General features: G+C 36.1%; 1 protein-coding gene across 2 annotated transcripts in view; it reads right to left on the reverse strand.

Annotated features, from left to right (window-relative positions):
• The window catches only part of NSRP1 (nuclear speckle splicing regulatory protein 1), a 60932-nt gene that overhangs the window by 14523 nt on the left and 21800 nt on the right, over positions 1–24609 (reverse strand). For both annotated transcript variants that reach the window (XM_061175302.1, XM_061175303.1), the window contains one exon: positions 2107–2163. In XM_061175302.1, coding sequence (XP_061031285.1) covers positions 2107–2163 — 57 coding nt within the window. The remainder of the gene's footprint in view (positions 1–2106; positions 2164–24609) is intronic.

Genomic DNA, 24609 nt, shown 5'->3' on the forward strand with positions numbered 1-24609 from the left:
AGATCCCACATGCATGTTGCAACTAAGGAGCCGGGTCAATCAAATTAATTAATTAATTAAAAAAAAAAAAAAGGCAGCAAAAAATGTGAAAAGAACACTAGAAAACAAGATACCTACATGACTTGGAGAAGTCACCAGACTCTCTAGAACTAATTCTCTCATCCATATAGTGAAGAAATTGAACTTGATGGTCTCTCTAAAATTCTGAGCTCTAAAATTCTAAGTCAAAGCACTCCAGCACTTATGCTAAAGAATCAAAGTTTTTAATGTTATGTGTATATTAAATCATTTTGAGGCTGCTAAGTTACATGTTATATCTCATATGACACTAAGATATTATCTTAAAGTAACTAAACACATAATTCTGTGCCCATTCCCCAAGGAGGCAGTAAAACACAGTGGCTAAAAGCTTGGGCTCTGCAATTTCACTGCCTGGGTTTGAACACAACTTGACCATTTACAAACTATGAGATCTCATGAAAGTCACATAAATCTTTTTTGCCTTCATTTCCTCAACTACAAAATAGAAATTATAAGAGCAATTATCCTAAAATAGGACTGCTGTAAGAATTAAAGATAACTCTTAGAAAGGAGTTGCCATAATGTCTGGCTCATAGAAAGTGCATAACAAATTTATCCTTATGCAGGATTCTAGATACACAAGGGAAAAACAGGTGCCAAAAATTAAAGAAAATGTGGAGGAAAAGGAATTAAAATTGAAAAGAAAGGTACTTTGCCATTGTTTAATTTCATTATTTTCTACTGCAGCTAAATCTAAAATACACTGGTACAGTAGTAGAAAAATTACTAAACCTCCAGGCCTAGTTCTGTAATGAGCTGCGTGATCATGAGGGGTAACATCCTTTTGAAGTTTCAAACTTCTTTATCAGGACCATGGGCAGGTTTGTGAGAATTTTAAAAAGATAATGTATGTATAAAAGTACTTGGAGGGCTTCCCTGGTGGCGCAGTGGTTGAGAATCTGCCTGCCAATGCAGGGGACACGGGTTCGAGCCCTGGTCTGGGAAGATCCCACGTGCTGTGGAGCGGCTGGGCCCGTGAGCCACAACTACTGAGCCTGTGCGTCTGGGGCCTGTGCTCCGCAACAAGAGAGGCCGTGAAAGTGAGAGGCCCGCGCACCGCAATGAGGAGTGGCCCCCGCTTGCCGCAACTAGAGAAAGCCCTCGCACAGAAACGAAGACCCAATACAGCCATAAATAAATAAATAAATACTTAAAAAAAAAAAAAAAAAGTACTTGGAAATACTATACAGTATACATAAATATAAGGTGCTAGCAAGTCTACCGAAAATCACCTGATATCCCCCTTCCTTGCTAGATGAGTTTGAAATAATTATAAAACTGTAAAATCATTTTGGTTGGGGCTTCCCTGGTGGCGCAGTGGTTGAGAATCTGCCTGCTCAGGCAGGGGACATGGGTTCGAGCCCTGGCCAGGGAAGATCCCACATGCCGTGGAGCAACTAAGCCTGTGTGCCACAGCTACTGAGCCTGCGCTCTAGAGCCCACGAGTCATAACTACTGAGCCCACGTGCCACAACTACTGAAGCCCACATGCCTAGAGCCCGTGCTCCACAACAAGAGAAGCCACCACAATGAGAAGCCTGCGCACCACAACGAAGAGTAGCCCCCGCTTACCACAACCAGAGAAAGCCCGTACACAAAGACCCAACACAGCCAAAAAATAACTAACTAAATAAATAAACAAATTTATTAAAAAAAAATCATTTTGGTTGATCTTTTTTTTTTTTTTTTAGCAAGTAAGCTCATTAGCAGAAATTATTAAACCATGTAATCCATCCTCAGACTAAGTCATCTGAAAGCAGAGATGGGTTTAATCTACAACACAGCAATAAGGAGCTAATTCTTCACTGTGTTTTGCTCCTTTAAAATTTATACAAGAAACCTGAAATCTATGTAAATCAAGAAACATCTCACACATTTTCAGAAAACAAGTGTCAAGATAAAATTTTTCCTTATACACCCTTACTCTTTTTAGTCTCAGGTACCTAGATAGCAAAACTGATACTTTAAAATGTGAGCTGAACTACTTACTTCACCAGATGCATTTAATTCACCCTTCTACCTTACCTGTTTCATTGCTTGCTTCTTAGCAGCTTCTCTCTGAAGGCTTTCACTCACGGAGGTCTATAAAACAGGAAAATGCTGTCACTGTTTCAACCAATTTACAACTTCTTTTCCAGTATTCTGGTTGGCAACTAGTCCCTTACTTATGGTTAAAAATAGAAAGATAATATTATGAATTAAATTAACATTTTCAAGGTCTTCACCCTAAACTTTAGGAAACGAATGAATCTTCATTATAAATCATCAGGGTGTAAGAGAAAATAAAATGGTACAGGACAAGATGAGGTAACATGGGTTTTCAGTCCCAGCTTCACCACTAAGTTGTTCAACGTCTATGGATTTCAATTTGCTTTGTGTACATATGTGAATGTGCGTGTGTTGAGTGTGGGAAAATTGGTCCCTTCCAATACTAAAATGGTATGATTCCCAGCAACAAAAAGCTCATTATTTTAATATTCACCACTGAATATAGTATATCAAACTCTTAGTACATGCTGAAGGCTCAGGGACAGCCAGGACTATCTGTCGTTATTATCATTCAATAAATATGTACTGAAAAGCATACCATAACAGGCATTGTTCTAGCTGCTGAAGACAGCAGAAAAAGAACAGTCTCTGTGCTTGAGAGATAAATGGTCTGAAAGGGAAGACAAATAACTAAAAGAGATAATCACAATATAACAAAGGGATAAAAAAAGGGCTGCAGGAGAACAGAGCAGGAGACTAAATGTATAAGGAATCAAGAAAGCCTTCCCAAAAGAGATATGACATTAGACCTCAATCAAAAGGAATTTCAGAGAAGACAAGAAGAGTACAGAAAGTAGTAACCACATGGGCAAAAGTAAAGACTTGCAGCTAAGAAAAGAAATATAATTAGAATACTTAGGAAAAGCTGTTCCCTTAAAAGTATAAGGCCTTGTAAATATACTAACCAACAATGAAATGTACACACTCAAGGGGTGCATTTTATGGTGTGTAAATTATACCTTAAAAAAAAGACTACTAATGAATTATAGTTCTCTAGCCTATTGACATTTGCTGTTTCCAGCTGTATAGTATCAACTGGTGCATCCTTTGTTTTCCATGGCAACAAACAGAACAAAATAAACCTATTTCTAGTTTTCTATGACCATGCAGATGAATAAAGTTAACACACAAAAGCCAGACAATAATAACAGAACACTTACTTAATAAATTAAAAGAAGTGTACAGGCAGAGACTAAGTTTACTTTAGGTGATAGTAAATTGACTCCAACTAGAGGAAGAGATGTTGATAACAAAAATAATAATAGTAGCTAACATCTATAGAGCCAGGTGCTATTATGCTAAGTTTATTACTTGTGTATTACATGTATTACTCATTTAATTCAAATGTCCCTGTTATGTAATATGACACATTTTTCACTCATTAGAATATAAATTTTAAACATGAAAATATTAAATATTCTAGTTAGTATATCTCATGAAATTCTAATGCATTTTGTTTGTTTGTTTGTTTTTTCACGGCTTGTGGGATTTTAGTTCCCCGAGCAGGGATCAAGCCCGGGCCTCACCAGTGAAAGCACCAAGTCCTAACCACTGGACCACCAGCGAATTCCCTCCAATGCATTTTTATGTCTCAGTCTTTCTAATTAGTGTATACTAAATATATTTTTCTTGATCATTGAGTCAGTAATGTCCTCAGGATTGACTAAAAGAGTAAATCCCCAAATGCTGGACTTTTACTTATTATTACTTTTTCCCACCTCTCCCTCCAGTCAGTCACAGTTCACAGGCTGTTACTTTCAAACTGGTTGCTTCAACCTGAAGTACTGAACTTGAAAAAACAAAACACAAGCCTATGACTTTTTAGACTTTTATATAATGTAGAATAAGCAGACTGGGAAGGGCCTTCCAATGTAAAGTATATATATACTTTGAAATATCTCAAGAGACTTTGTTTTCATGCTTATAGCTGTTTAGAAGGATGAAGTCTGACCTTTGAAAAACATCAGTTGTTATTACTTACCGGGTTGATAACATATGGAGAGAGTAATTTTACAGATCCTATCCACCAACTTATATCCCTGGAATTCCAAGAGCATCAGTGGATAAAGAGGTAACTCTGAACCTACGCTGAAAAACTCAGGGAGGACTGTCTCCTTTTGAAGTTCATGTCTCAGTTTTCTAGCTAAAGGAACTCTAACAATGATTATTAGTGGTGATGGCTAAAATGTCAACAACCTGTTTAAATACATATACACAAAAAACTAAAAATGAAAATAGTAGCAATAAAACTTTTGCTTCAGTAATAGTGATCCTATATAAAAATCAGTAAATGTATTAAATGACATTTTAATCTTTATCTTCTACATAACAAACATAAGAAACTGTAGTCTAGATTCATACTGGAGACAAAATAACTGGTAAAATTAAACACAAGAGCAATAAGATTTTATATTTTAAAGGTCAAGTCTTTCTAAGTTTTAAGAGATATCCTTAAATTAAAATACCAATACAAATGTTAAGACAACTTTTAATTTAGTCTGGTTTCCATGAAAAAGGATATGCAAGAGAAGATAAAAATGAGAAAAGCAGGTTGTCCTGCATAAGTCAGGGAAGGTTTCATCTTATTGAACTCAGCAAGAAACAGATTTCATACATGTGCCCTATGAATAAAACAAAACTAAAATATGTAATAACTGCCAACATGTCAGCCTCTAACTTTAGAGTTCCTATACTGCATGGCATAAGGGGGAAGTACAGAATAACGGTCAAAAGTGTAGGCTCAGGAATATGACTGACTTTCAAACTATTCCCTCTCTCTTACTAGCTGTATTATTTCAGATATGTTACTCATCTACATAATAGTACCTATCTCACTAGGTTGTTTTGAGGATTAAATGAGATAACATGTAAAAAGTACTTGACAAGTATGTGGCTTATGCAAGTGCTCAGTAAAGGTTAGCTATCATTACTACCATTATTATTACTATGCTCATATTTAAGAACATTTTGGGCTGAAGAAATGTTTATATTTAAACAAATTAAAATTAAGTTATGTGAAAACAGTAGTTATAAGTTTTTTTCCCTTGGAGTATTACAGTTAAACCAAAGTGTTCACCAGAAAAGCATGTACACTATGTTCCACTTTATAGTATATTTATCAGTGTGTTTAATAAACATAAGATTGGCTTACTTGAAGTTGGACAATATGATTCAATTTGCATCTACTGAAATAGAAGAGTCTATCCTGTTGAATATTTAAAAGGCTGTACATGTTTTCTTTTGTGTGTTAAGATTCCTTAAGGTTTCATACTGAGTACACCAAAACACAGGAAAATAATGCAAACATTTGAATCCTTTACTAGCCATGGGAGCTATGGCAGAGCTAGAAATGGGTTTTCTAGAACTAAGAGTGGTTTTACAAGCAACTATAAATGAAAATACATTGCCCCAAAGCATGAGATTAGAAAGAACTCTTCTTTTTGAGAGAGTCCTCTGCTGTGCTGCTGTAATAATCATCGGATGATGGGAGGTGATACCAAGGAATGACCAAATGAATGGACATCCTCCTTTAATAACTGCCCGGTTTGGGGTGGGAGTTCTTGTTAAAGAAGTATATTTTTTTAAACTTTATTTTGAAATAATTATAAATTCACTGGAAGTTGCAAAGAAATGTACAAGAAGGTCCTTCACCCAGCACCCCCCGCAATGTGAGCATCTTGCATAACGAGTAAAATACCAACACCAGGAAACAGACTTTGGTATAAACCACAAAGCTTATTCAGATTTCACCAGTTTTATATGCAAAATTTGTGTATGTGTATAGCTCTATGCTATTTTATGACATGTATAGATAGTTTCGTGTAACTGTCACCACAATCAAGATACTTAACTGTAACATCACCACAATATTCCTTAGTGCTACCCTTTTATAGCCATACCCACCTCTCCTCCCCTCCCCACCCCCATCCTTAATCACTGGCAACCACTAATCTGTTCTCTATCTCTATAATTACGTTACTTCAAGAATGTAACATGTTAAATAAATGGAATCATTTTGAGACTAGCTTTTTTCACTCAGCATTATTTTAAAGGAATGTATTTTGCTTAGTACAGATATTACAAAACACTTCAGTTCTTGCCACAAAATATTCTAGCCTGCAAGTGACCTAAGGAAATATAGCTGTTAAAAACTGATGATGGGGGCTTCCCTGGTGGCGCAGTGGTTAAGAATCCACCTGCCAATGCAGGGGACACGGGTTTGATCCCTGGTCTGGGAAGATCCCACATGCTGCGGAGCAACTAAGCCTGTGCGCCACAACTACTGAGCCTGTGCTCTAGAGCCTGCGAGCTGCAGCTACTGAGCCCACGTGCCACAACTACTGAAGCCCGCACGCCTAGAGCCCGTGCTCCGCAACAAGAGAAGCCACCGCAACGAAGAGCAGCCCCTGCTCGCCGCAAATGGAGAAAGCCCACGCACAGTAACGAAGACCCAATGCAGCCAAAGATAAATAAATAAATATTTTTTAAAAAAAACAAAACACAAACTGATGATGGAGGCTAAATATGACCAAACCACAATACTGTCATTAACTGATTAGTTTCCAAATTAGCAGGTAGGCAATTATCTTAATTCTATGTCTGAAGACTTCACAGAGCAATAAGAGTATTCATTAATGGTGCCTTCTAATAAAACCACAAATTATCATCAGTTTTAAATTTAGGAAGACAAAGGGGCTTTATCTTAAATTTAAAAAAAATTCAATTTATAAATTGGGTCAAATACAAACTTTTTTTTGAGGGGGAGTCACACACAGCATGCGGGATCTTAGCCTGCGTCCCCTGCAGTGGAAGTACGGAGTCTTAACCACTGGACCACCAGAGAAGTCCTGAAATGTAAACATTTTGACTGTCCTAAAAGCACAAAAACTACTGTATTACACTGGTGTTTCAAAATGTTTAGGTTCTCTACCAAAAATCTCAGGGAAATACCCTTTAAAAAACCTGTAGTAGTTCCCTGAAAATGTTTGAACTTAATTGAACAAACATGTTCGGAGAACCCAGTATGTGTATAGCACTAAAAGTGGAGGAGGAGCCATATTTGGTCAACATCTTAATTTTTTATGTCTAATCTAAGAGTTGGTACACTTACATTAGCTTTAATTCCAAATAAGAAATGAACATGAAGAAAAAGAATACAAAAACCTGGTCCATTTTATATATACAACAATCCTTTCTCTCTCTACACACACACACACGCACACACACTATTATAAAGGGTAAAGATGTGATCATCAAGTATAAGCACCATGATTGCAGAATTAAGGAGAACACTGCAACTGGATTTTCTTAGTCTTTATTACCTCCATTGTTCTTGTAGAGAATAAAAACTATTTACTAGTGTTTTGTTTCATTAAATTGCAGTCAGATATGACATGACTAAAAGGGAGACTGTTTTAAAAATCTTTGCAGTTAGCTCAGATAAACGGAAGAGAAAGCACATGGTTGTGAAGCACCTTTCTTCCATCACTACTGGGTTGCCTCCTGGGCTGTGGTAACAATCAGAAGAGAAATGGCTCTGTATGTATTACTGGAACTCCTTCATCAATACACAAAATATAGTTTAATGACACTGGGGAAAAATTACAGATACTGGACCATTATTTATATTATTAAATTATCTTTCTCCAGTCATAAATTTTTTTTAATTAAATGAAAATTCAGAAAAGGGTTGATTTTTTTTTTTTTTTTTTTACAGAAACTAATCTGTTATTCCATAACTAATAAACCACCAAGGGAAAAAAAAAAATTACCTATGGGCTTCTTTCTGAAAAAAAGAGGTTTACCTATCTACTTATCCAAAACAGATCTCAGTTAAAGAAAAAACAGTTCAAGAATCAATCCTTCCTTGGGCTTCCTTGGTGGCGCAGTAATTAAGAATCTGCCTGCCAATGCAAGGGACACAGGTTTGTGCCCTCTCCCGGGAAGATACCACATGCTGCGGAGCAACTAAGCCCGTATGCCACAACTACTGAGCCTGAGCTCTAGAGCCCGCAAGCCACAACTACTGAGCCCACGTGCCACAACTACTGAAGCCTGCGCACCTAGAGCCCATGATCCGCAACAAGAGATGCCACGACAGAAGCCCGCGCACCACAACGAAGAGTAGCCCCCCCTCACCGCAACTAGAGAAAGCCCGCGCATAGCAACGAAGACCCAACACAGCCAAAAAGAATTAAAATAATTAATTTATTTATAAAAAAAAAATCAATCCTTCCTTAAATGGCTTATGGCTACAATCTTCTGTTGTGTTCTTAGAACTTAGAAATGAAAAATTCCTGTTCTTTTTCTTTAAACCTAGCAACAGATCATTTACTAAAGGTCCTACAACTCAGTAATCTGTATTATGGGCTTTATTTGTCCACATTCACATGACTCTTTTAAGTACAAAGCCTGTTTAAGAGTTGTGAAAAATACAGAAAATTTTTATTATATAAACTCAGACAGAAAAAGATGTGGCTCTGAACAGAAAATTTAGAAATGAGAAAATATAAATGACCATTAACTATATGAAAAAATGTTCAGGGCTTCCCTGGTGGCGCAGTGGTTGAGAATCTGCCTGCCAATGCAGGCGACACGGGTTCGAGCCCTGGTCTGGGAAGAGCCCACATGCCGCGGAGCAACTGGGCCCGTGAGCCACAATTACTGAGCCTGCGCGTCTGGGGCCTGTGCTCCGCAACAAGAGAGGCCGCGATAGTGAGAGGCCCGCGCATCGCGATGAAGAGTGGCCCCCGCTTGTCGCAACTAGAGAAAGCCCTTGCACAGAAACGAAGACCCAACACAGCCAAAAATAAATAATAAATAAATAATAAATTAATTAAAAAAAAAATAGTTCAATCTTACCAATAACTAAAAAGATGAAAATGAAAATACTAACTTTTATCACCTATCAAACTGGTAAAGATTTTTAAAATGATATCATCCAATACTGGCAAGGTAATGAACAAAGATATACTCCTGCATTGTGAAAATGTGAAATAGTTTCAATTTAGCAAAATGTATCAAGAGAGCCTGAAAAATATCCATTTCTTTTGATCCAGTAATTCCACTTACAGTTTATTCTAAGGACATAAAAAAAGATGCACAAAAAGATTTAGGGGGGCTTCCCTGGTGGCGCAGTGGTTGGGAATCTGCCTGCCAATGCAAGGGACACGGGTTCAAGCCCTGGGCCGGGAAGATCCCACATGCCGCGGAGCAACTAAGCCTGTGCGCCACATTACTGAGCCTGAGCTCTGGAGCCCGCAAGCCACAACTACTGAAGCCTGCGTGCCACAACTACTGAAGTCTGTGCGCCTAGAGCCCGTGCTCCGCAACAAGAGAAGCCACAACGAGAGGCCCGCTCACCGCAACTAGAGAAAGCCCACACGCAGCAACGAAGACCCAACACAACCAAAAATAAATAAATAAATAATTTATTTAAAAAAAAAAAGATTTAGGTACTATGATATTCACTGTGTTATATAATGGGATATCTAGTCACATTAGTGAAAAACTTTGAACAAAATAAGATTGGTTAAATAAGTGTATACTCTTCAACAGAAAGTTTTGTAGCCAATTGAAAATCTGTTTTCAACAACATTTAATGGTATGGGGAAACTTTAAGGCTACATGCATACTAGTCCTTGTTCACTACTCAAGAAGCCACCAGATAATCATTCCCTCTCATACTATGGCCACACTGCTTCTTGCGTATTTTGCCTTGACTCAAACCTCCCCATATCCTCATCCTCTCTGATGAACTTCTCTTCCACTTCGACTAAAAACTGGCTTTTCCCTAAAGACATCTTTCATTTGAGGCTGCTCATGGCTCATATACCCTGTACTTCAGATTAGGAGGCTGTGTCTCCTCCTGATTCTAGTCTCATACACTGTAGGTAAAAATCCCTGTTCCTTTGAAGCTCATGCTATATGATATATGACTATGTTACCCTTACCCCTCTCTTCTCTCAATTCATGAACCCTTTATTACTTACTATCTCTGACATCTTGAGCTCAGTCTTCCTCTCTAACTTTACATCATGCCATCACCCTGGCATGCCATCATCATCCCAGATAATGCATACAACAAACACTAACCTTGTTTTCCTCATCTCCACTTATGTTTTAAAGGTTTTTAAGTCTCCCTTTTAGTCATATCATATCTGTCTGACTGTAGTTTAATGACTGTTTCCTCTCTACTTCAGCCACTCTCTCTCACGGTCACTCTTGTTACTGCCTGCAACTGCCCCAGCTCTGAAACTATAAACTTGTGCAACCCACCTGATAACCACCACTACTCTTCTAACTATATTTCACTGAACATAAGTTGTGCATTATTTCACATTTTAACATTGCTGAAATCCGAATACACCTTACAATCAGTGGCATCATCGAATTACTGTCAAACCAGAGGTATTCTTAATACCTTAGTTGATACTACTGCTTGCATGTGTGAATATTAAAAGTATCAGCATCAAAACTTGTAGAATGAGCATCATTGAATGCTGATGTAGCATTTCTTAAAATTATGCAATTTTGTGGAGATAATTTACTTTTGACTCCCACTTGGGATTATTACTTAACATGCTTACTTCACCACCTCCAAACACCCTCCTTATAAACGTCAAGTTTGATGTCAGAGAGAATGATATAGTGTGGAAAAACATTGTCTGAGTGAAAAAGTGAGTCCAAAAAATACTATATATGAAAAAGTTTTAAGAATTCCTTAACCAATTAATTTCGCTTATATTTTGTTTTATGTATGTATAAGAGTAACCTAAATTTAAAAATTTGTATCTAATTTAGACTAAAAGAAGCCTTTCAATATTGTATCGTGTACTAAATATACAATTAAAATTCTAAGTGACAGGAAAGACTGTCATATTTAATTGACAGTGTTCTTTTTTTCTTAGTGGTACATAAAATAACAGTGCAACCTACAATGTTTTTGATTCAATGAAATACAGTAGCTCTCGATCATTTATTTCCACCGTATCCTTTCTTTTATCCTATGGATGCCCCTAATCCCTTGATTCTTCTATTTTCTATTAGAATCTTTATAGTAGTAAATCTTCAACTACTCTTGCCAACAATCTTAACTCCTTTGCTATACTGTCTATCTTCTATTACTCATTTGACAAACCCAAGTCCTGAATCAATCCAACCATCTGCTGTCTATATTAGGCCTGCCAAGCACTTCCGTAAAATGTAATTTCTTAGTTTCTAATTGTAATTGGGCCCTAATGCTACCTACCAATTCTTCTTTTTCATTAGTCAAGTCTATCTTCTTTCTCTACCAGCTATATCCAGGCCTCCTCTCTTTTTAAACCTTCTACTCTTTGTCAACTCCCTGTACACACATTACCTAAGATTACTGCCACCTTTCAAAACTATTATGAAAAATTATTTTGCACAAAAAAGTACAAAAAATAACACCTATGAATTCATTATCCAGCCTAACAAACAGAACATTATCAGTACACCTGAAGTCCCTATATATCCTTCCCTAATCCCATCTCCTACCCTTTCCACCCTGAATTTTGTTTACAGTCTCCTTGATTTTTTTTTTAATAGTTTTGCTACATAGATATTGAAGGGGCTCAGGACATGCTACCCCAAAATATGCTGCTTTGGCATACTGATAATTTTGAGTTAAAGACACCTGAAAAACAGCAGATGCAAGGACACTCTGACCTTCCTTTTTCTTCCTAAAAGCAGGAGATAAAATTCCCATGTGAAAGGTGCCTTCCCTGTACTAGGAGTTAGAAAAATTCTTATCACCAGAGATGGGGAGTCAAAGCCAGGAGAAATCTATACAAACAGACATTGTTAGAATAACTCTATCTTTCTTTAGTCTCCCCCAAATTTTACTCTTCCACAATTGCTACTCTTTGTTAACCTACTATGTAAGCACTGAGGCCTACTCACTTCTTTGGGTTTTCATTTTTTCTTGTGAGGGCTCCCATATATGTGTAAAAGAACTTCATATGCTTTTCTCCTGCTCATCTGTCTTTACGTCAGCCCCAGCCAGAGTCTCTAGTAGAATGAAGGAGTATCTTACCTCCTTCTACAGTATACCTCTCCAAATGATGTTTACTTTACAGAAACTGAACTTGTATCCATTCCTCTGCTGATGAACATTTATTTGGGTTTCCTTTGTTTTTGTTTTTGCAAACAAAGAAGCTATGAACATTGTTGTGCATGTGTCCTGATACACATGTGTAACCATTTAGGAGAACTGCTACACTGTAGGAGATATATCTTCAACGTCACTAAATACTGACAAATTATTCCCCAAAGTAGTCTAACCAATTCACACTCCCACCTACCGTGTATAAATTCCCAATACTCTATCCTTGTGAACATTTTATATTGTGGAACATTTTATTCTCTAGGCAATTTTATGGGCATAAAATGATTTTGTTTTGCATTTCCCTTATTATTGAGGCTGAATTATATATTCATATAATTTATATATTTTTCATATATTTATTAGTCATATTCATGTCTTTTGTACATTTTTCTATTTGGGTTCTCTTGTTTTCTTAATGATTTGTTGGAGTTCTTGGTATACTCTGGACAATAATCTTTTCTTATTTTTATGGTTGCAAATATCTTTCCCCTATGGCTTGTGTTTTCCCTTTTTAAATGACACCTATGATATTGGCATCTTTGAAGAGAAACATCATATAGGAACTCCTATAACTCCCTCTCACAAAACCTAAAAACCTTGTGTGTCAGGACCCATGCTCAAATCTCTCCTATATGAAAACAAAGATTCCCTTCCCCCTGACCCCACTGTCCCTATAGCCACCGTAAGAATCCTGGCATCCCATAAGAGCCAAAGTGGTCTACCCTTGTTGCCTCTATCCACATACATTCCTCAACCCCAGCGCAACCTGGCCTCTGTCCCTACCACTCCACTGAAATCGTTCTAAAACCTTTGTTGTTAAACCTAATCCATAGTTTTGATATTTATCTTATTTGACCTCTCAGAAGTATCTGACCTAGTTGATCCTGGCCTTGCTTTAAACTCCCTCAAGCTCATTTGTTATTAGTTCCTCTCTCTCTTTTTATGCTCCATTCTTTTTTTTTTAATTGAGGTAACATTGGTTTATAACATTATACATGTATTGTATATGTAAATACAACATTCTATTTAGACTTCTGTATACACTACAGTGTTTATGATCCATTCTTAATTAGCTACTTTCATTCTCTTGAACACACCATGTCCTCTTTCAACTTCAGGACTTTGTGTATCTAACTCCCTCTGCTTGGATAAGTGACTTATCCTTCTAGTCTTGGCCTCCTTCAGGAAATCTTCCCTGACTCAAAGAATGTGTTAGATATTTGTACCCTTCTAGGTACATCTATATTTTCTCATTTTACTTATCATTCTATACTGAAGTTGTCATTTTACTTAGCTGTACCCCCTATTGACTAAAAGTTTCATAAGGACAGGGACATTGTCCATCTTTAAACACTTCTATAACTTCACAAACTGGCAACATGACCAGCACATAAGTATTTGATAAATAAGTAAGTGTTCAATTTATGGTTGTATTTTCCACTACTATCACATTTTCTATGTGTGATATTACAAGCTTTAAAAATTTGCTCAGCCTCTGATCCAGCAATTCCACTTCAAGAATTCATCCCTAGGAAATAATCTCAAATGTGTACAAGAATGCCTTGCGGGATAATGGAATTTGTAAAATCAAAAAGCTGGTAACCACTCTAACATTCAACAACAGAATGGTTAAATTATGGTTTATTCATATAACGGAATGTGATATGACCATCTAAAATGATACTGCACATCTATTTAGTATTTAAAATATATATACATATTCTTCAACCAAGAAGCGTCATTATGGAAATATGTCATTGAAATAAAAGCACCAGAGTATTAAAAAAAAAAATTGAAATGTCCAACAATAAGAAAACAGCTGAATAAATTATGGTCCAAATATACTATAAAATATTATGGAGCTGCTGTCCAAACGTGTACAGTGGTTACTTCTGAGTGATGGGATTAACAGTACTTTTAATTTTTCTTTCATACTTTTCTGTATTTTCTAATTGGTCTATAATGACTACGTATTTTTATATAACAAGAAGTTATTCTGATTTCTTAAGTAAACAGAAGTTATTCTAATTTATTAATTAACAAAAGCATCTTTAAGAGCCTACTCAGAACTGAAAGTTAATTATGCTTAGTATCTTGACCAGTTTTGCAGAATAGGAAGTGCCATCTGCCTTTGTGTGGTCAAAATTTCTAATTCCACACCTTCAGCCAGTTAGTATTTAATGTTGGTTAGGTCACTCTATGCCCAACACCAAGAAAGAGTTGAGAATATGCTCTACCTTTTAAAGAACTGACCATTTAGTTAAGGAAACAATTAAACAACTAATACTTTTATACAACTAAAGAGCAATCAATACCAACCTAATGGCATTTATTCATTCATTTAAATATTTATGGAGCATATGCCATGTGCAAGGCACTATTTAAGGTGTTGGAGGAAAAATTATAAACAAAAACCCCTGCCCTCAATGAGCTTATAAGGGAACAGACAATAAACAGACAGACAAAATTTATGTCAGATATGTTGCGTTCTATGCAGAAAAATAAATCAAAGAAGAGTAGAGGCAGGAGTGGATTGAATCTGAAATAGGATCTTCGAGGAAGGTCTCAATGAGAACACACCATTTGAACCAAGACCAGTAAAAGATGAGAAAACAAGTCACAATGAGATCTGGAGAAGAGCTTTTCAGGCACAGAGAATAGGCAAGAACATACCAGATATGTCCAAGGAGGAAGGCAAGGATGGAACAGTGAGTGAAGAAACAAACTAAGTATTAGAGTTCAGGGAAAGGAAAATCATGGTCTGAGAGAATCAAAGAATCATCTATGGAGGAAGAAGGATGAGGCCAAATTTAGAAAGATGGATAACAGTGAAAAAAGATTGTGGGGACTTCCCTGGTGGTCCAGTGGTTGAGAATCCGCCTTCCAATGCAGGGGACGCGGGTTCGATCCCTGGTTGGGGAACTAAGATTCCACATGCCACAGGGCAACTAAGCCCGTGCGCTCTAGAGCCTGTGCATCACAACTAGAGAGCCCGCGAGCCACAATGAAAGATCCCGCATGCCACAACAAAGATCCTGCGTGCTGCAACTAAGACTCAATGCAGCCAAACAAACAAATAAATAAATAAATAGATTGTATTATATAGAGGAAACCCCAATAGGAAATACAATGACATAAACATGGCAATAAAGAATGCAGAGATCAGGAATTCCCTGGCGGTCCAGTCATTAGGACTCTGAGCTTCCACTGCCTGGGCCCAGGTTCAAACTCTGGTCAGGGAACTAAGATCCTGCAAGATGGGTGGCATGCCAAAAAACAAAACAAAACAAAACAAAAAAACCCAAGGATGCAGAAATCAATATGATTATAGCAAATGACTTCTATTTGGTTGTTAAGAACTAAAGTTGGACTAAGACCATGTTATGAAAACAGCTGGAACTCTGAAAGTGATACAAAGACAAAAAAGAATTAGAGGTTTTTTTTAAGCTAATGAAAAAGTAATTTAGAAAAACGATCTGGAATCAATGCCATATGGTTAATAAGGAGACTCAGGGCACAGGGTTTACAAGACTACAGTAGGTGGGAATGGACAGAAAGGGTAAATCTAGGCAATATTCTAAAAGAAAAAGAACTTGGAAATAGAAGGAATGTAGAAAATGGAATCAAACATGGTATTAAAGTTTCTAAGCTAGGAGACTGCAGAAATAGTGATGAGAAGTGGAATGATATGTATGTTATAGAAAGATCATTTCATTCAGAGCTGTTTTTAAAATGGTTTTAAATTAAACAAAAAATTATATTCCCTATCCAAAAGATATGAATTGTATTTTTTGAAGTATTATTGTAATAGTTTGCCCGTTGACAACTCACATCTCACATAAAGGACGCGATCCTCATAATTTTACCTCCTTAAAAATACCTTATTGCATCATAAATGGAGAATTTTCTGGTTTGTTCTACATTTTTCTCTAATATCTAAACATATAAGGTTCTGAACAGGCAAAGAACCTAAAAGTGCATTCATTTGAAACAATTCCTTAGGAAAGCAAATTTCAAATCAGTGGGAAAATGATAGACTATTTAATAAATGGTGTGGAGACAACTATCCAGCCTTTTGAAAAAAAAAAACAACAAAAAAAAACAATTAAAACTGATACCTTCCTCACACCTCATTCCTTATAACAAACATCAAAATACACTCCAGGTGTTATTAAACATTTAAATGCAAACACAAGTTGCAAAACATTAAGAAGAGAATAAAATTTTACTCAAAGGTAAAACAACAGTATGTCTGTACAAAGGAGGCAGAACAATTATAACTCTCATATACCAATAGTGGAAATGTAAAATGGTACAACAACTTTGGAAAAGAATTAAGCAGTTTCTTTTTTCTTTTTTTTTTTTTGGCCACACTGCACAGCATGTGGGATCTTAGTTCCCCTACCAGGGATCGAACCCGTGCCCCCCCCACAGTGGAAGCACAGCCTCTTAACCACTGGACTGCCAGGGAAGTCCCCAGAATTTAGCAGTTTCTTAAAAAGTTACACCTACCATGTGACCATTTCATGCCTAGGTTTTACCCAAGAGAAGTGAAAGCATAACTCTATACAGACTTGTACACAAATGTTCATAGCCATTTTACCTGTAATAGCCAAAAACTGGAAACAATCCAAATGATCAACAGTGAATAAACAAACAAGTTGTAGTATATTCATACAAAGGAATACTACTCAGCAAGAAAAAAGGAACAGACTACTGAAACACAATGTGAGTTAATCTCAAAACAGTTATGCTGAAAGAAGCCAGACACCCCTCACCCCCATCCGAAGTACACAGTGCATGATTCCATTTATATAAATTTTACAAAATGAAAACTATAGTGATACAAAGCAGATCAGTAGCTGCCTGGGGGTTGGTGTGTGTGAGAAGGGGCAGAAAGGAGAAATTACAAACGGGCATGGGGAAACTTTTGAGTGCGAGAGATGCTCATTGTCTTTGTTGCAGAGCAGTTTCAAGGTATAAACTTAGGTCAAAACTTAGCAAATTGCATACTTTAAATAAGTGCATGTATATGTCAATTATTCCTCAATAAAGGTATTTTTTTTTAAACATCTTTATTGGAGTATAATTCCTTTACAATGGTGTGTTAGTTTCTGCTTTATAACAAAGTGAATCAGTCATACATATACATATGTTCCCATATCTCTTCCCTCTTGCATCTCCCTCCCTCCCACCCTCCCTATCCCACCCCTCTAGGTGGTCACAAAGCACCGAGCTGATCTCCCTGTGCTATGCGGCTGCTTCCCACTAGCTGTCTATTGTACATTTGGTAGTGTATATATGTCCATGACACTCTCTCACCCTGTCACATCTCACCCCTCCCCCTCCCCATATCCTCAAGTCCATTCTCTAGTAGGTCTGTGTCTTTATTCCCGTCTTGCCACTAGGTTCTTCATGACCTTTTTTTTTTTCCCCCTTAGATTCCATATATATGTGTTAGCATACTGTATTTCTTTTTCTCTTTCTGACTTACTGCACTCTGTATGACAGACTCTAACTCCATCCACCTCATTACAAATACCTCCATTTCATTTCTTTTTATGGCTGAGTAATATTCCATTGTATATATGTGCCACATCTTCTTTATCCATTCATCCGATGATGGACACCTAGGTTGCTTTCATGTCCTGGCTATTGTAAACAGAGCTGCAATGAATATTTTGGTACATGACTCTTTCTGAATTATGGTTTTCTCAGGGTATATGCCCAGTAGTGGGATTGCTGGGTCGTATGGTAGTTCTGTTTTTAGTTTTTTAAGGAACCTCCATACTGTTCTCCATAGTGGCTGTATCAATTTACATTCCCACCAACAGTGCAAGAGTGTTCCCTTTTCTCCACACCCTCTCCAGCATTTACTGTTTCTAGATTTTTTGATGATGGCCATTCTGACCGGTGTAAGGTATTTTTTTAAAGTAAAATAATGTCAGGCCATATGCTGAAAACTGTGGACTATTTACCTCTGGCGGGTAATTTTAAATAGAAAAAATGATATAATAACAATAATTTTAAAATAAAATGAGCTGTGGTTATCACGACTCATATACTGGGGAGGAGGAAGAGATGATTTGAACCAGTGACAGGGTTGACAGGTGTTTTACAAAACCAGATGCAAAGAAGCCTCAATGAATTAACCTCAGGAAGAAGAGAAGTGAGGGCATATTTAGAAACCAAAGCCAAGAATCAAAATATGCCAAGCCAAGTACATATGAGGACAGGTGCAGAGAAAATTCAGAGGCAGGAATCTGGTAGCAAAGGCAAATTATGATGCAACAGATGAACAGACTGACAAGAGACAAACTAAAGAGCACAGTCCAAGTATATAAAGCAAATCATTCCTGGAATGCATAAACAAACTATGGTTTAAGGCTGACTTTAAGAACAGAAAGCAGGCAGCAAAAACAGGTGAAGCTAGAGAGTGGTTAGAGTCAAGTACACTGCAGAATAAACAAAAGAAGCAAAGCTATGCACAAGAATAGGAGCTCACACAAAATTCTTCTCAAAGTAAGGCTGGATGCTCCATTTGGCTTTTATTCCTGGTGGCTCAATGAGAAATGGCCCTAATTCTAACAAAACACCCTTAATAGTTTCTGAAATTTTAAATTCTCCCAGAAGTGAAGATATTTTAGTTTTAACTTGAATTGTCTATAAATTCACTTTCATAATGTACAATAAAAAGCTCCTTGAGAGCAGAGATTGTCCTGTTCAGCCTTTTATTTACTAACAGGAGTTCAGTATTTTCTACACATCAGATGCTCAAATAATGATGGTTAAAAGTGTTGAACAAGAAAACCATTAAAATATATACATATTATTTTTATTGAAATCTCCATTATCTACTTTCTGAATTACCACTTAATAATATTCCTAAACCAGTCTCCTTCCATTGCACAGGCCCTCCCTATGTTCTTTACCACTGCCAACAGAATATGTGATCCCTAAATACAAAACAGGTAAAAAAATAAATAAATAAACACTCATGAAATCAAAAGCCACATATATAAAATTTTTAGAATTAGTCATACTCAGCTTTCAATTCTTGGTAAGAAATTAAGACAGGCTCTCTTTCTCTGAAGATGTTCTACAGGTGAGAGAGGTTGGACACGAGAAAAAATATAAAACCTGTGGGGAAAAAAATGCCTGGGGAAAAAAAAGCTGACTTGTCTGGACAGAGGGAGGGCAGAGTAGCAAACCACAGTTAAAGAGGATAGGGCATACAGCTTAGGGATTGGATGATGGAAAGCTTTTCAGAAATGTTCTTTGTCTCCCCAGAGGCAAAAAAAGCAACTGTTCTGAGGTAATGTCAGAGCAGCGCCCCAATCTTTAAACTTCCATGGGAGTCTGTTCTCAAATAAAGAGCAACTCTGATGTAGTTACTGGGAAGTGCCCTGAGGGATATGGTTACTTGGTGGATACAGCAAAGGGAAGCCTAGGATTAACATCATAGGCTCTCTGTCCTGAGGTTCTTCTTCCTTTCTCTGGACCTTACCATTCCTCCCAAACATATTACCATCAAAATTAATGTGGCTGATAATCCCAATGGAAAATATGTTCATGAAAGAAAAATAATAATCCAGCATTGGAGAAGTATAAGGATTATAAAAATCTTTCTGAAGATTAAAAAAAGGACAAAAGAACTGAATAATATACATTAAAAAGAACCAGATTAATGAACCAGACAGAATATAAATTTTAAATGACCATAATACATATCCTCAGAAATAAGAGAGAGAACACTGGCAACATGAAGCAGAATAACAGTTTTTAAAAAGAAACAATTTGAAATAATGTGTATAGAAAATACAGTTAAAATAAAAATATTAAGAGATGGGTGAATGGATTAAAAGATATGGCTCTAAAATGTTTTAGTGAGCTAGACTTATTAGGCTGAGAAATGCTCCTGGAACATATGAAGAAAGGGATAAGGAGATTTTTTTAAAAAGATACAGAGATATGAGAGAAGTATCAACATTCATAAAAATTAAAGACAAAGAAGACATATAAACTAAACAGATTCAAAGAAACATCTGAATGACTGAGGCTTTTCAAGAATTAAAGAAAAAAAAGTCAAACTGAACAGATTGTGAATGCCAAAGAGAACAGAAAATGAATAAAAAACATATACATACACAACACCTTGATACATTATAATGAAATTTAAGAAAATCAAAGACAACGGAAAATTCTAAAAGCTTCTAACAAGAAAGAATAGATCACCTATAAAGGAATAAGATCAGAATGACCTCAGACACCTCATCAGCCACACAAGATTTAAGAATAAGTAATTCTTAAAATTACTGGGTGGAGTAATTTTAAAGTGTTGATGGAAAAAACTTCAAACCAAAAAGTTTACATCCAGATAAACTAGCATCAAAAGCAAAGATATTTTAAGCACACACAGTCTCAGAAGATTTGCCACATAAAGGCTCTCTCTGAAAATATGCATTAAGGGAACTATTCCCAATAAGAATGATATTGTGAGATTAAGTAAAACTTAATATTATCTTTAAAAATGAGCAAGAAGATAACCAAAATGATCCAGAACTAAAAATCTAGAGCAGCTCTATACAACAGAACTTTCTGAAATAACTCAAATGTTCTATACTTGTTACCCAATATGGTACCTACTAGTCACATGTGGCTATTGTGCATGTGGAATGTAACTAGAGTGACAGAATTTTAAACTTAAATTTTATTTAAGTTTAAAATTAAAAGTTTCTATGACTAGTGGCTACCATATTAGCACAGATCTAGAGTAGGAGTCAGCAAATTTTCTCTTTAAGGCCCAGATGGTGAATATTTTAGACTTGTGGCAATGTGGCCTCTGTTGCAACTGTTTGCAACATGCAGTTTTGTGTGATTGTTTCACAGAAGCAGTCACAGACAACAAATAAGTAAATGGCAAGGCTGTGTTCCAATAAAACTTTACTCAGGAACAGTCAAAAGTATTTCATTTAAAATACAGACAAGAAAGAATGCCCACTGAGGTAGTCTAACATACTACTGGAAGACTTGGCTAATATAATAAAACAGAGGGAAAAAAAGCATAAGGATTAGAAGGGATAAAGCAGACGGTATAGACAAATTATTACAGTAAATGAGTTTAGAAAGACTGCCAGATACAAAATCAATTACAAAATCAACAGCATTGCTCTACACCGGAACAGTCAACTGGAAAATATACTTGAAAATAAGGTACCATTCACAATAGCTATAAAAACTATGCAGTATCTAGGAATAAACCTGAAGATAAGGTACAGAACATTAATGAGATAAAAAATTACTTCATTAAAAAGTCTAAATGAATGGAGAACTACACATTTATGGGTAGTTCCTAAAGACTAAACTATAAATCCAAGGCAATTCCAATACAAATTGGAGTTTTAATTTTTAAGGAATTTTACAAACTCTAAACTGTCTAAAAACAGTTTAATCAAGTTTGTAAGAGAGGTGTAAAATAAAGGACTCAGCTTACTAGATAGTAAGATTTACTACTAAGCCATAATAATTAAAAAAAACTGTAATAAAATGAGAGATAAGCAGCAGATTCATGAATATATGGAAACTTGACATGATAAAGATGACCCACAAATCAGGAGGTAAAGCACACACTGTCTATAGATGGTACTGAGAGAACTGGTCCATTTTAAGAAAAATAATGTTGGATCCCTACCTCACAACATATATAAAGAGTGAATTCAAGATGGATTAAAGACCTATATATAAAAAGTATTATATATCTAAAAGATAGGAGAATATCTTGGTAGCCTCAGGGTGGTGAAGAGCTTGTTAAACAAGACCTCTTAAGCACAAACCATACAGGAATAATTAATTTGACTATATTAAAGAGAGAGAATTTATGCTCTATAAAGGACACTATATTATAGTCAACTTTAAGTTACAACAACAAATTAGCTCTCAAATACTGCTAATTAAGTTTCTCTCTAGATTATTGTTCCACCAAGGGGACAGTTCAGTTTGGCAAGACAGCTCTCTGTTCCATATGGTCATTCAGAAACCCAAGCTCTTTCCAGCTATCACAAGGGTATAGAGAAAGTTGGGTCATGGCCTGAAATAATAAACCTATCCATATTCCAACTTACGACAAGGTAGAAAAGAAGTCCACATTGAGGTAAGAGTGCACATAATACTTTTGTCCATGTTTGATTGGCAAAATTAGTCATGTGGTCTCAATTAGCTAATGATAAAGTAGGAAACACAACCCCTAACTGAGCAGCTATGTGCCCAGCTTAAACTCTGTCACTGCATTAGGGAAGGATAGATTTATGTGTATTATTAGCAATCCTCACCATAGGGACCACAAAAAAAGTAACAGACTGAGAGATTTTGAGAGATTTTCAATGTCTAAAACCAACAACGGATTACTATCCAAATTACATATCATGAAAAAAGATAGGAAATACAATAGAAAGGAGGGTAGTGGATATGAATGAGAAATTTACAGAAAAGAAAGAAAGAAAAAAGAAAGAAGAAGTAATTAACAATCAATGAAGTGCAAAGTAAAACAATGAAGAATGGGAAAAATTATTAAGTGTTAACAAGATGAAGAAATAGAGACCACCAATGGAATGCAAATTGGTATAGTCATTCCAGAAAGCAATTTGCCAGTACTTAGTGAAATAATGTATCTATATACTCTCTGATCCAGAAATCCAAAGAAACCCTTTGGTTTCTATTTGGCTTTTACTGGGACATATACAAGAATGTTTTTTATAGTGCTGTGATAGGGAACTGAGGATAACTTAAATGTTTATCTCTGGGGGAATGGGATAAAATATGGTGCATGTAATATGCTATAGTTAGCATCAACTAGGTATATACAATATAATGCAGTATTAATTGAAAAAAATGAGATCTGTAATACAGTGAAGTTCATATATATATAAAATATACACACTCGGGAGCTCCCTGGTGGTCTAGTGGTTAGGATTCTGGGCTTTCACTGTCGTGGCCCGGATTAAATCCCTGGTCAGGGAACTGAGGGCGTGGCCAAAAAAAAATACACACTCAAAACAACACAATACAAAAGCATACACACATATTCAAGCATATATATCAAACATATCACAGTATGTTTAAAAGGGAATGGGAGAGAGGATGAAGAGGAAAACTGATAAATAAAATAAGAGTCTTGTGCAGGCTGATAATGTGAGTGTGCCCTGAAATGAGAAGTATGACTAACAGTTCTCTGATTGTTTAAAAAAAAGCACATTACTACATGCTTAACAGTTCTTTCTTTGTCAGAGATGTCACAGTTCCAGAAAGACATACACACACGTGCACCAACAACACAAAGATGAAAATGTCATGAAGGATGCTGTTCTGTAATAACAATCTTATCTGTTTCATGTGACAATTTCTCTGTGATGACAAGACACAGCAAAGTGGGAGAAGCATAAAAGTTGTGTAAAAAAGGCGTAATTTTGGACTGCTCATAAGGAAAAGAACACAGTTCTTTAATATCCACATATAGTGACAGATAAGGATTACAGGAAAAAAAAAACTCAGAACATGATTCTTGATATCTTATGTTGCACGGTCAAAAAGAGTGGCAGAAAAACATTTTATAAGATTTAGTAAAAACATTTATTATAATAACACCTCTTCCAATTATTGCTTAATTCACCAATAAAAGGAAAACTACATTTTATTCCACTTATTTCCCAAAGGAACATCATTAACCATGTTGGTAATAACCAGCACGCTTATAATCAATAGTTGATGGTCTTGTAATCCTCCCCACAGGCCAAATTTTAATGAAATACATTTGGTAATGTATTTTTTTCAAAAGACAAGCAAGAGTTTGGCACCTAATATATAATCATAATGACCAAGTCAGGTGTGCAGTAAACCCCGGTACAGACTTTATTAGAGTTCAGTTATAAATACACAATCTCTTGACATTGAAGATGTAGTTCTTACAGATAAAGCCCAAAGGCAGGAAATGAATCTCCTCCCAAATGCTGCTTCTTATCTTTAAAGTAACCTCAAATTATTACTAAACTAATAAAGTAATTTTGTTTCAGAAAGTGATCTGATCTATTTTATTTTCAGCTTTTGATAAATCCAAGAATGAGATGGGGGATTATTGCTTTCTGTCTGACTACACACACTGAAACACAACATGAAAATAAAGGAAAAACTTTTTTTTAACGTTTTTTATGGTGAAGCTAGAATAGGCACTATCAAAGCCTGTCAGTGTATGAGAAAGATGTGTATGGTTTTAGAAAACAGAAAGCTAATTTTGTTATTTAACAGCAAATTTAGAAGTAAGGCTTTTACCATCATCTAATTAGAAATTGTCAGTTAAA

Source organism: Eubalaena glacialis, chromosome 19, assembly GCF_028564815.1.
Source record: "Eubalaena glacialis isolate mEubGla1 chromosome 19, mEubGla1.1.hap2.+ XY, whole genome shotgun sequence".
Classification (NCBI taxonomy): Eukaryota; Metazoa; Chordata; class Mammalia; order Artiodactyla; family Balaenidae; genus Eubalaena; species Eubalaena glacialis.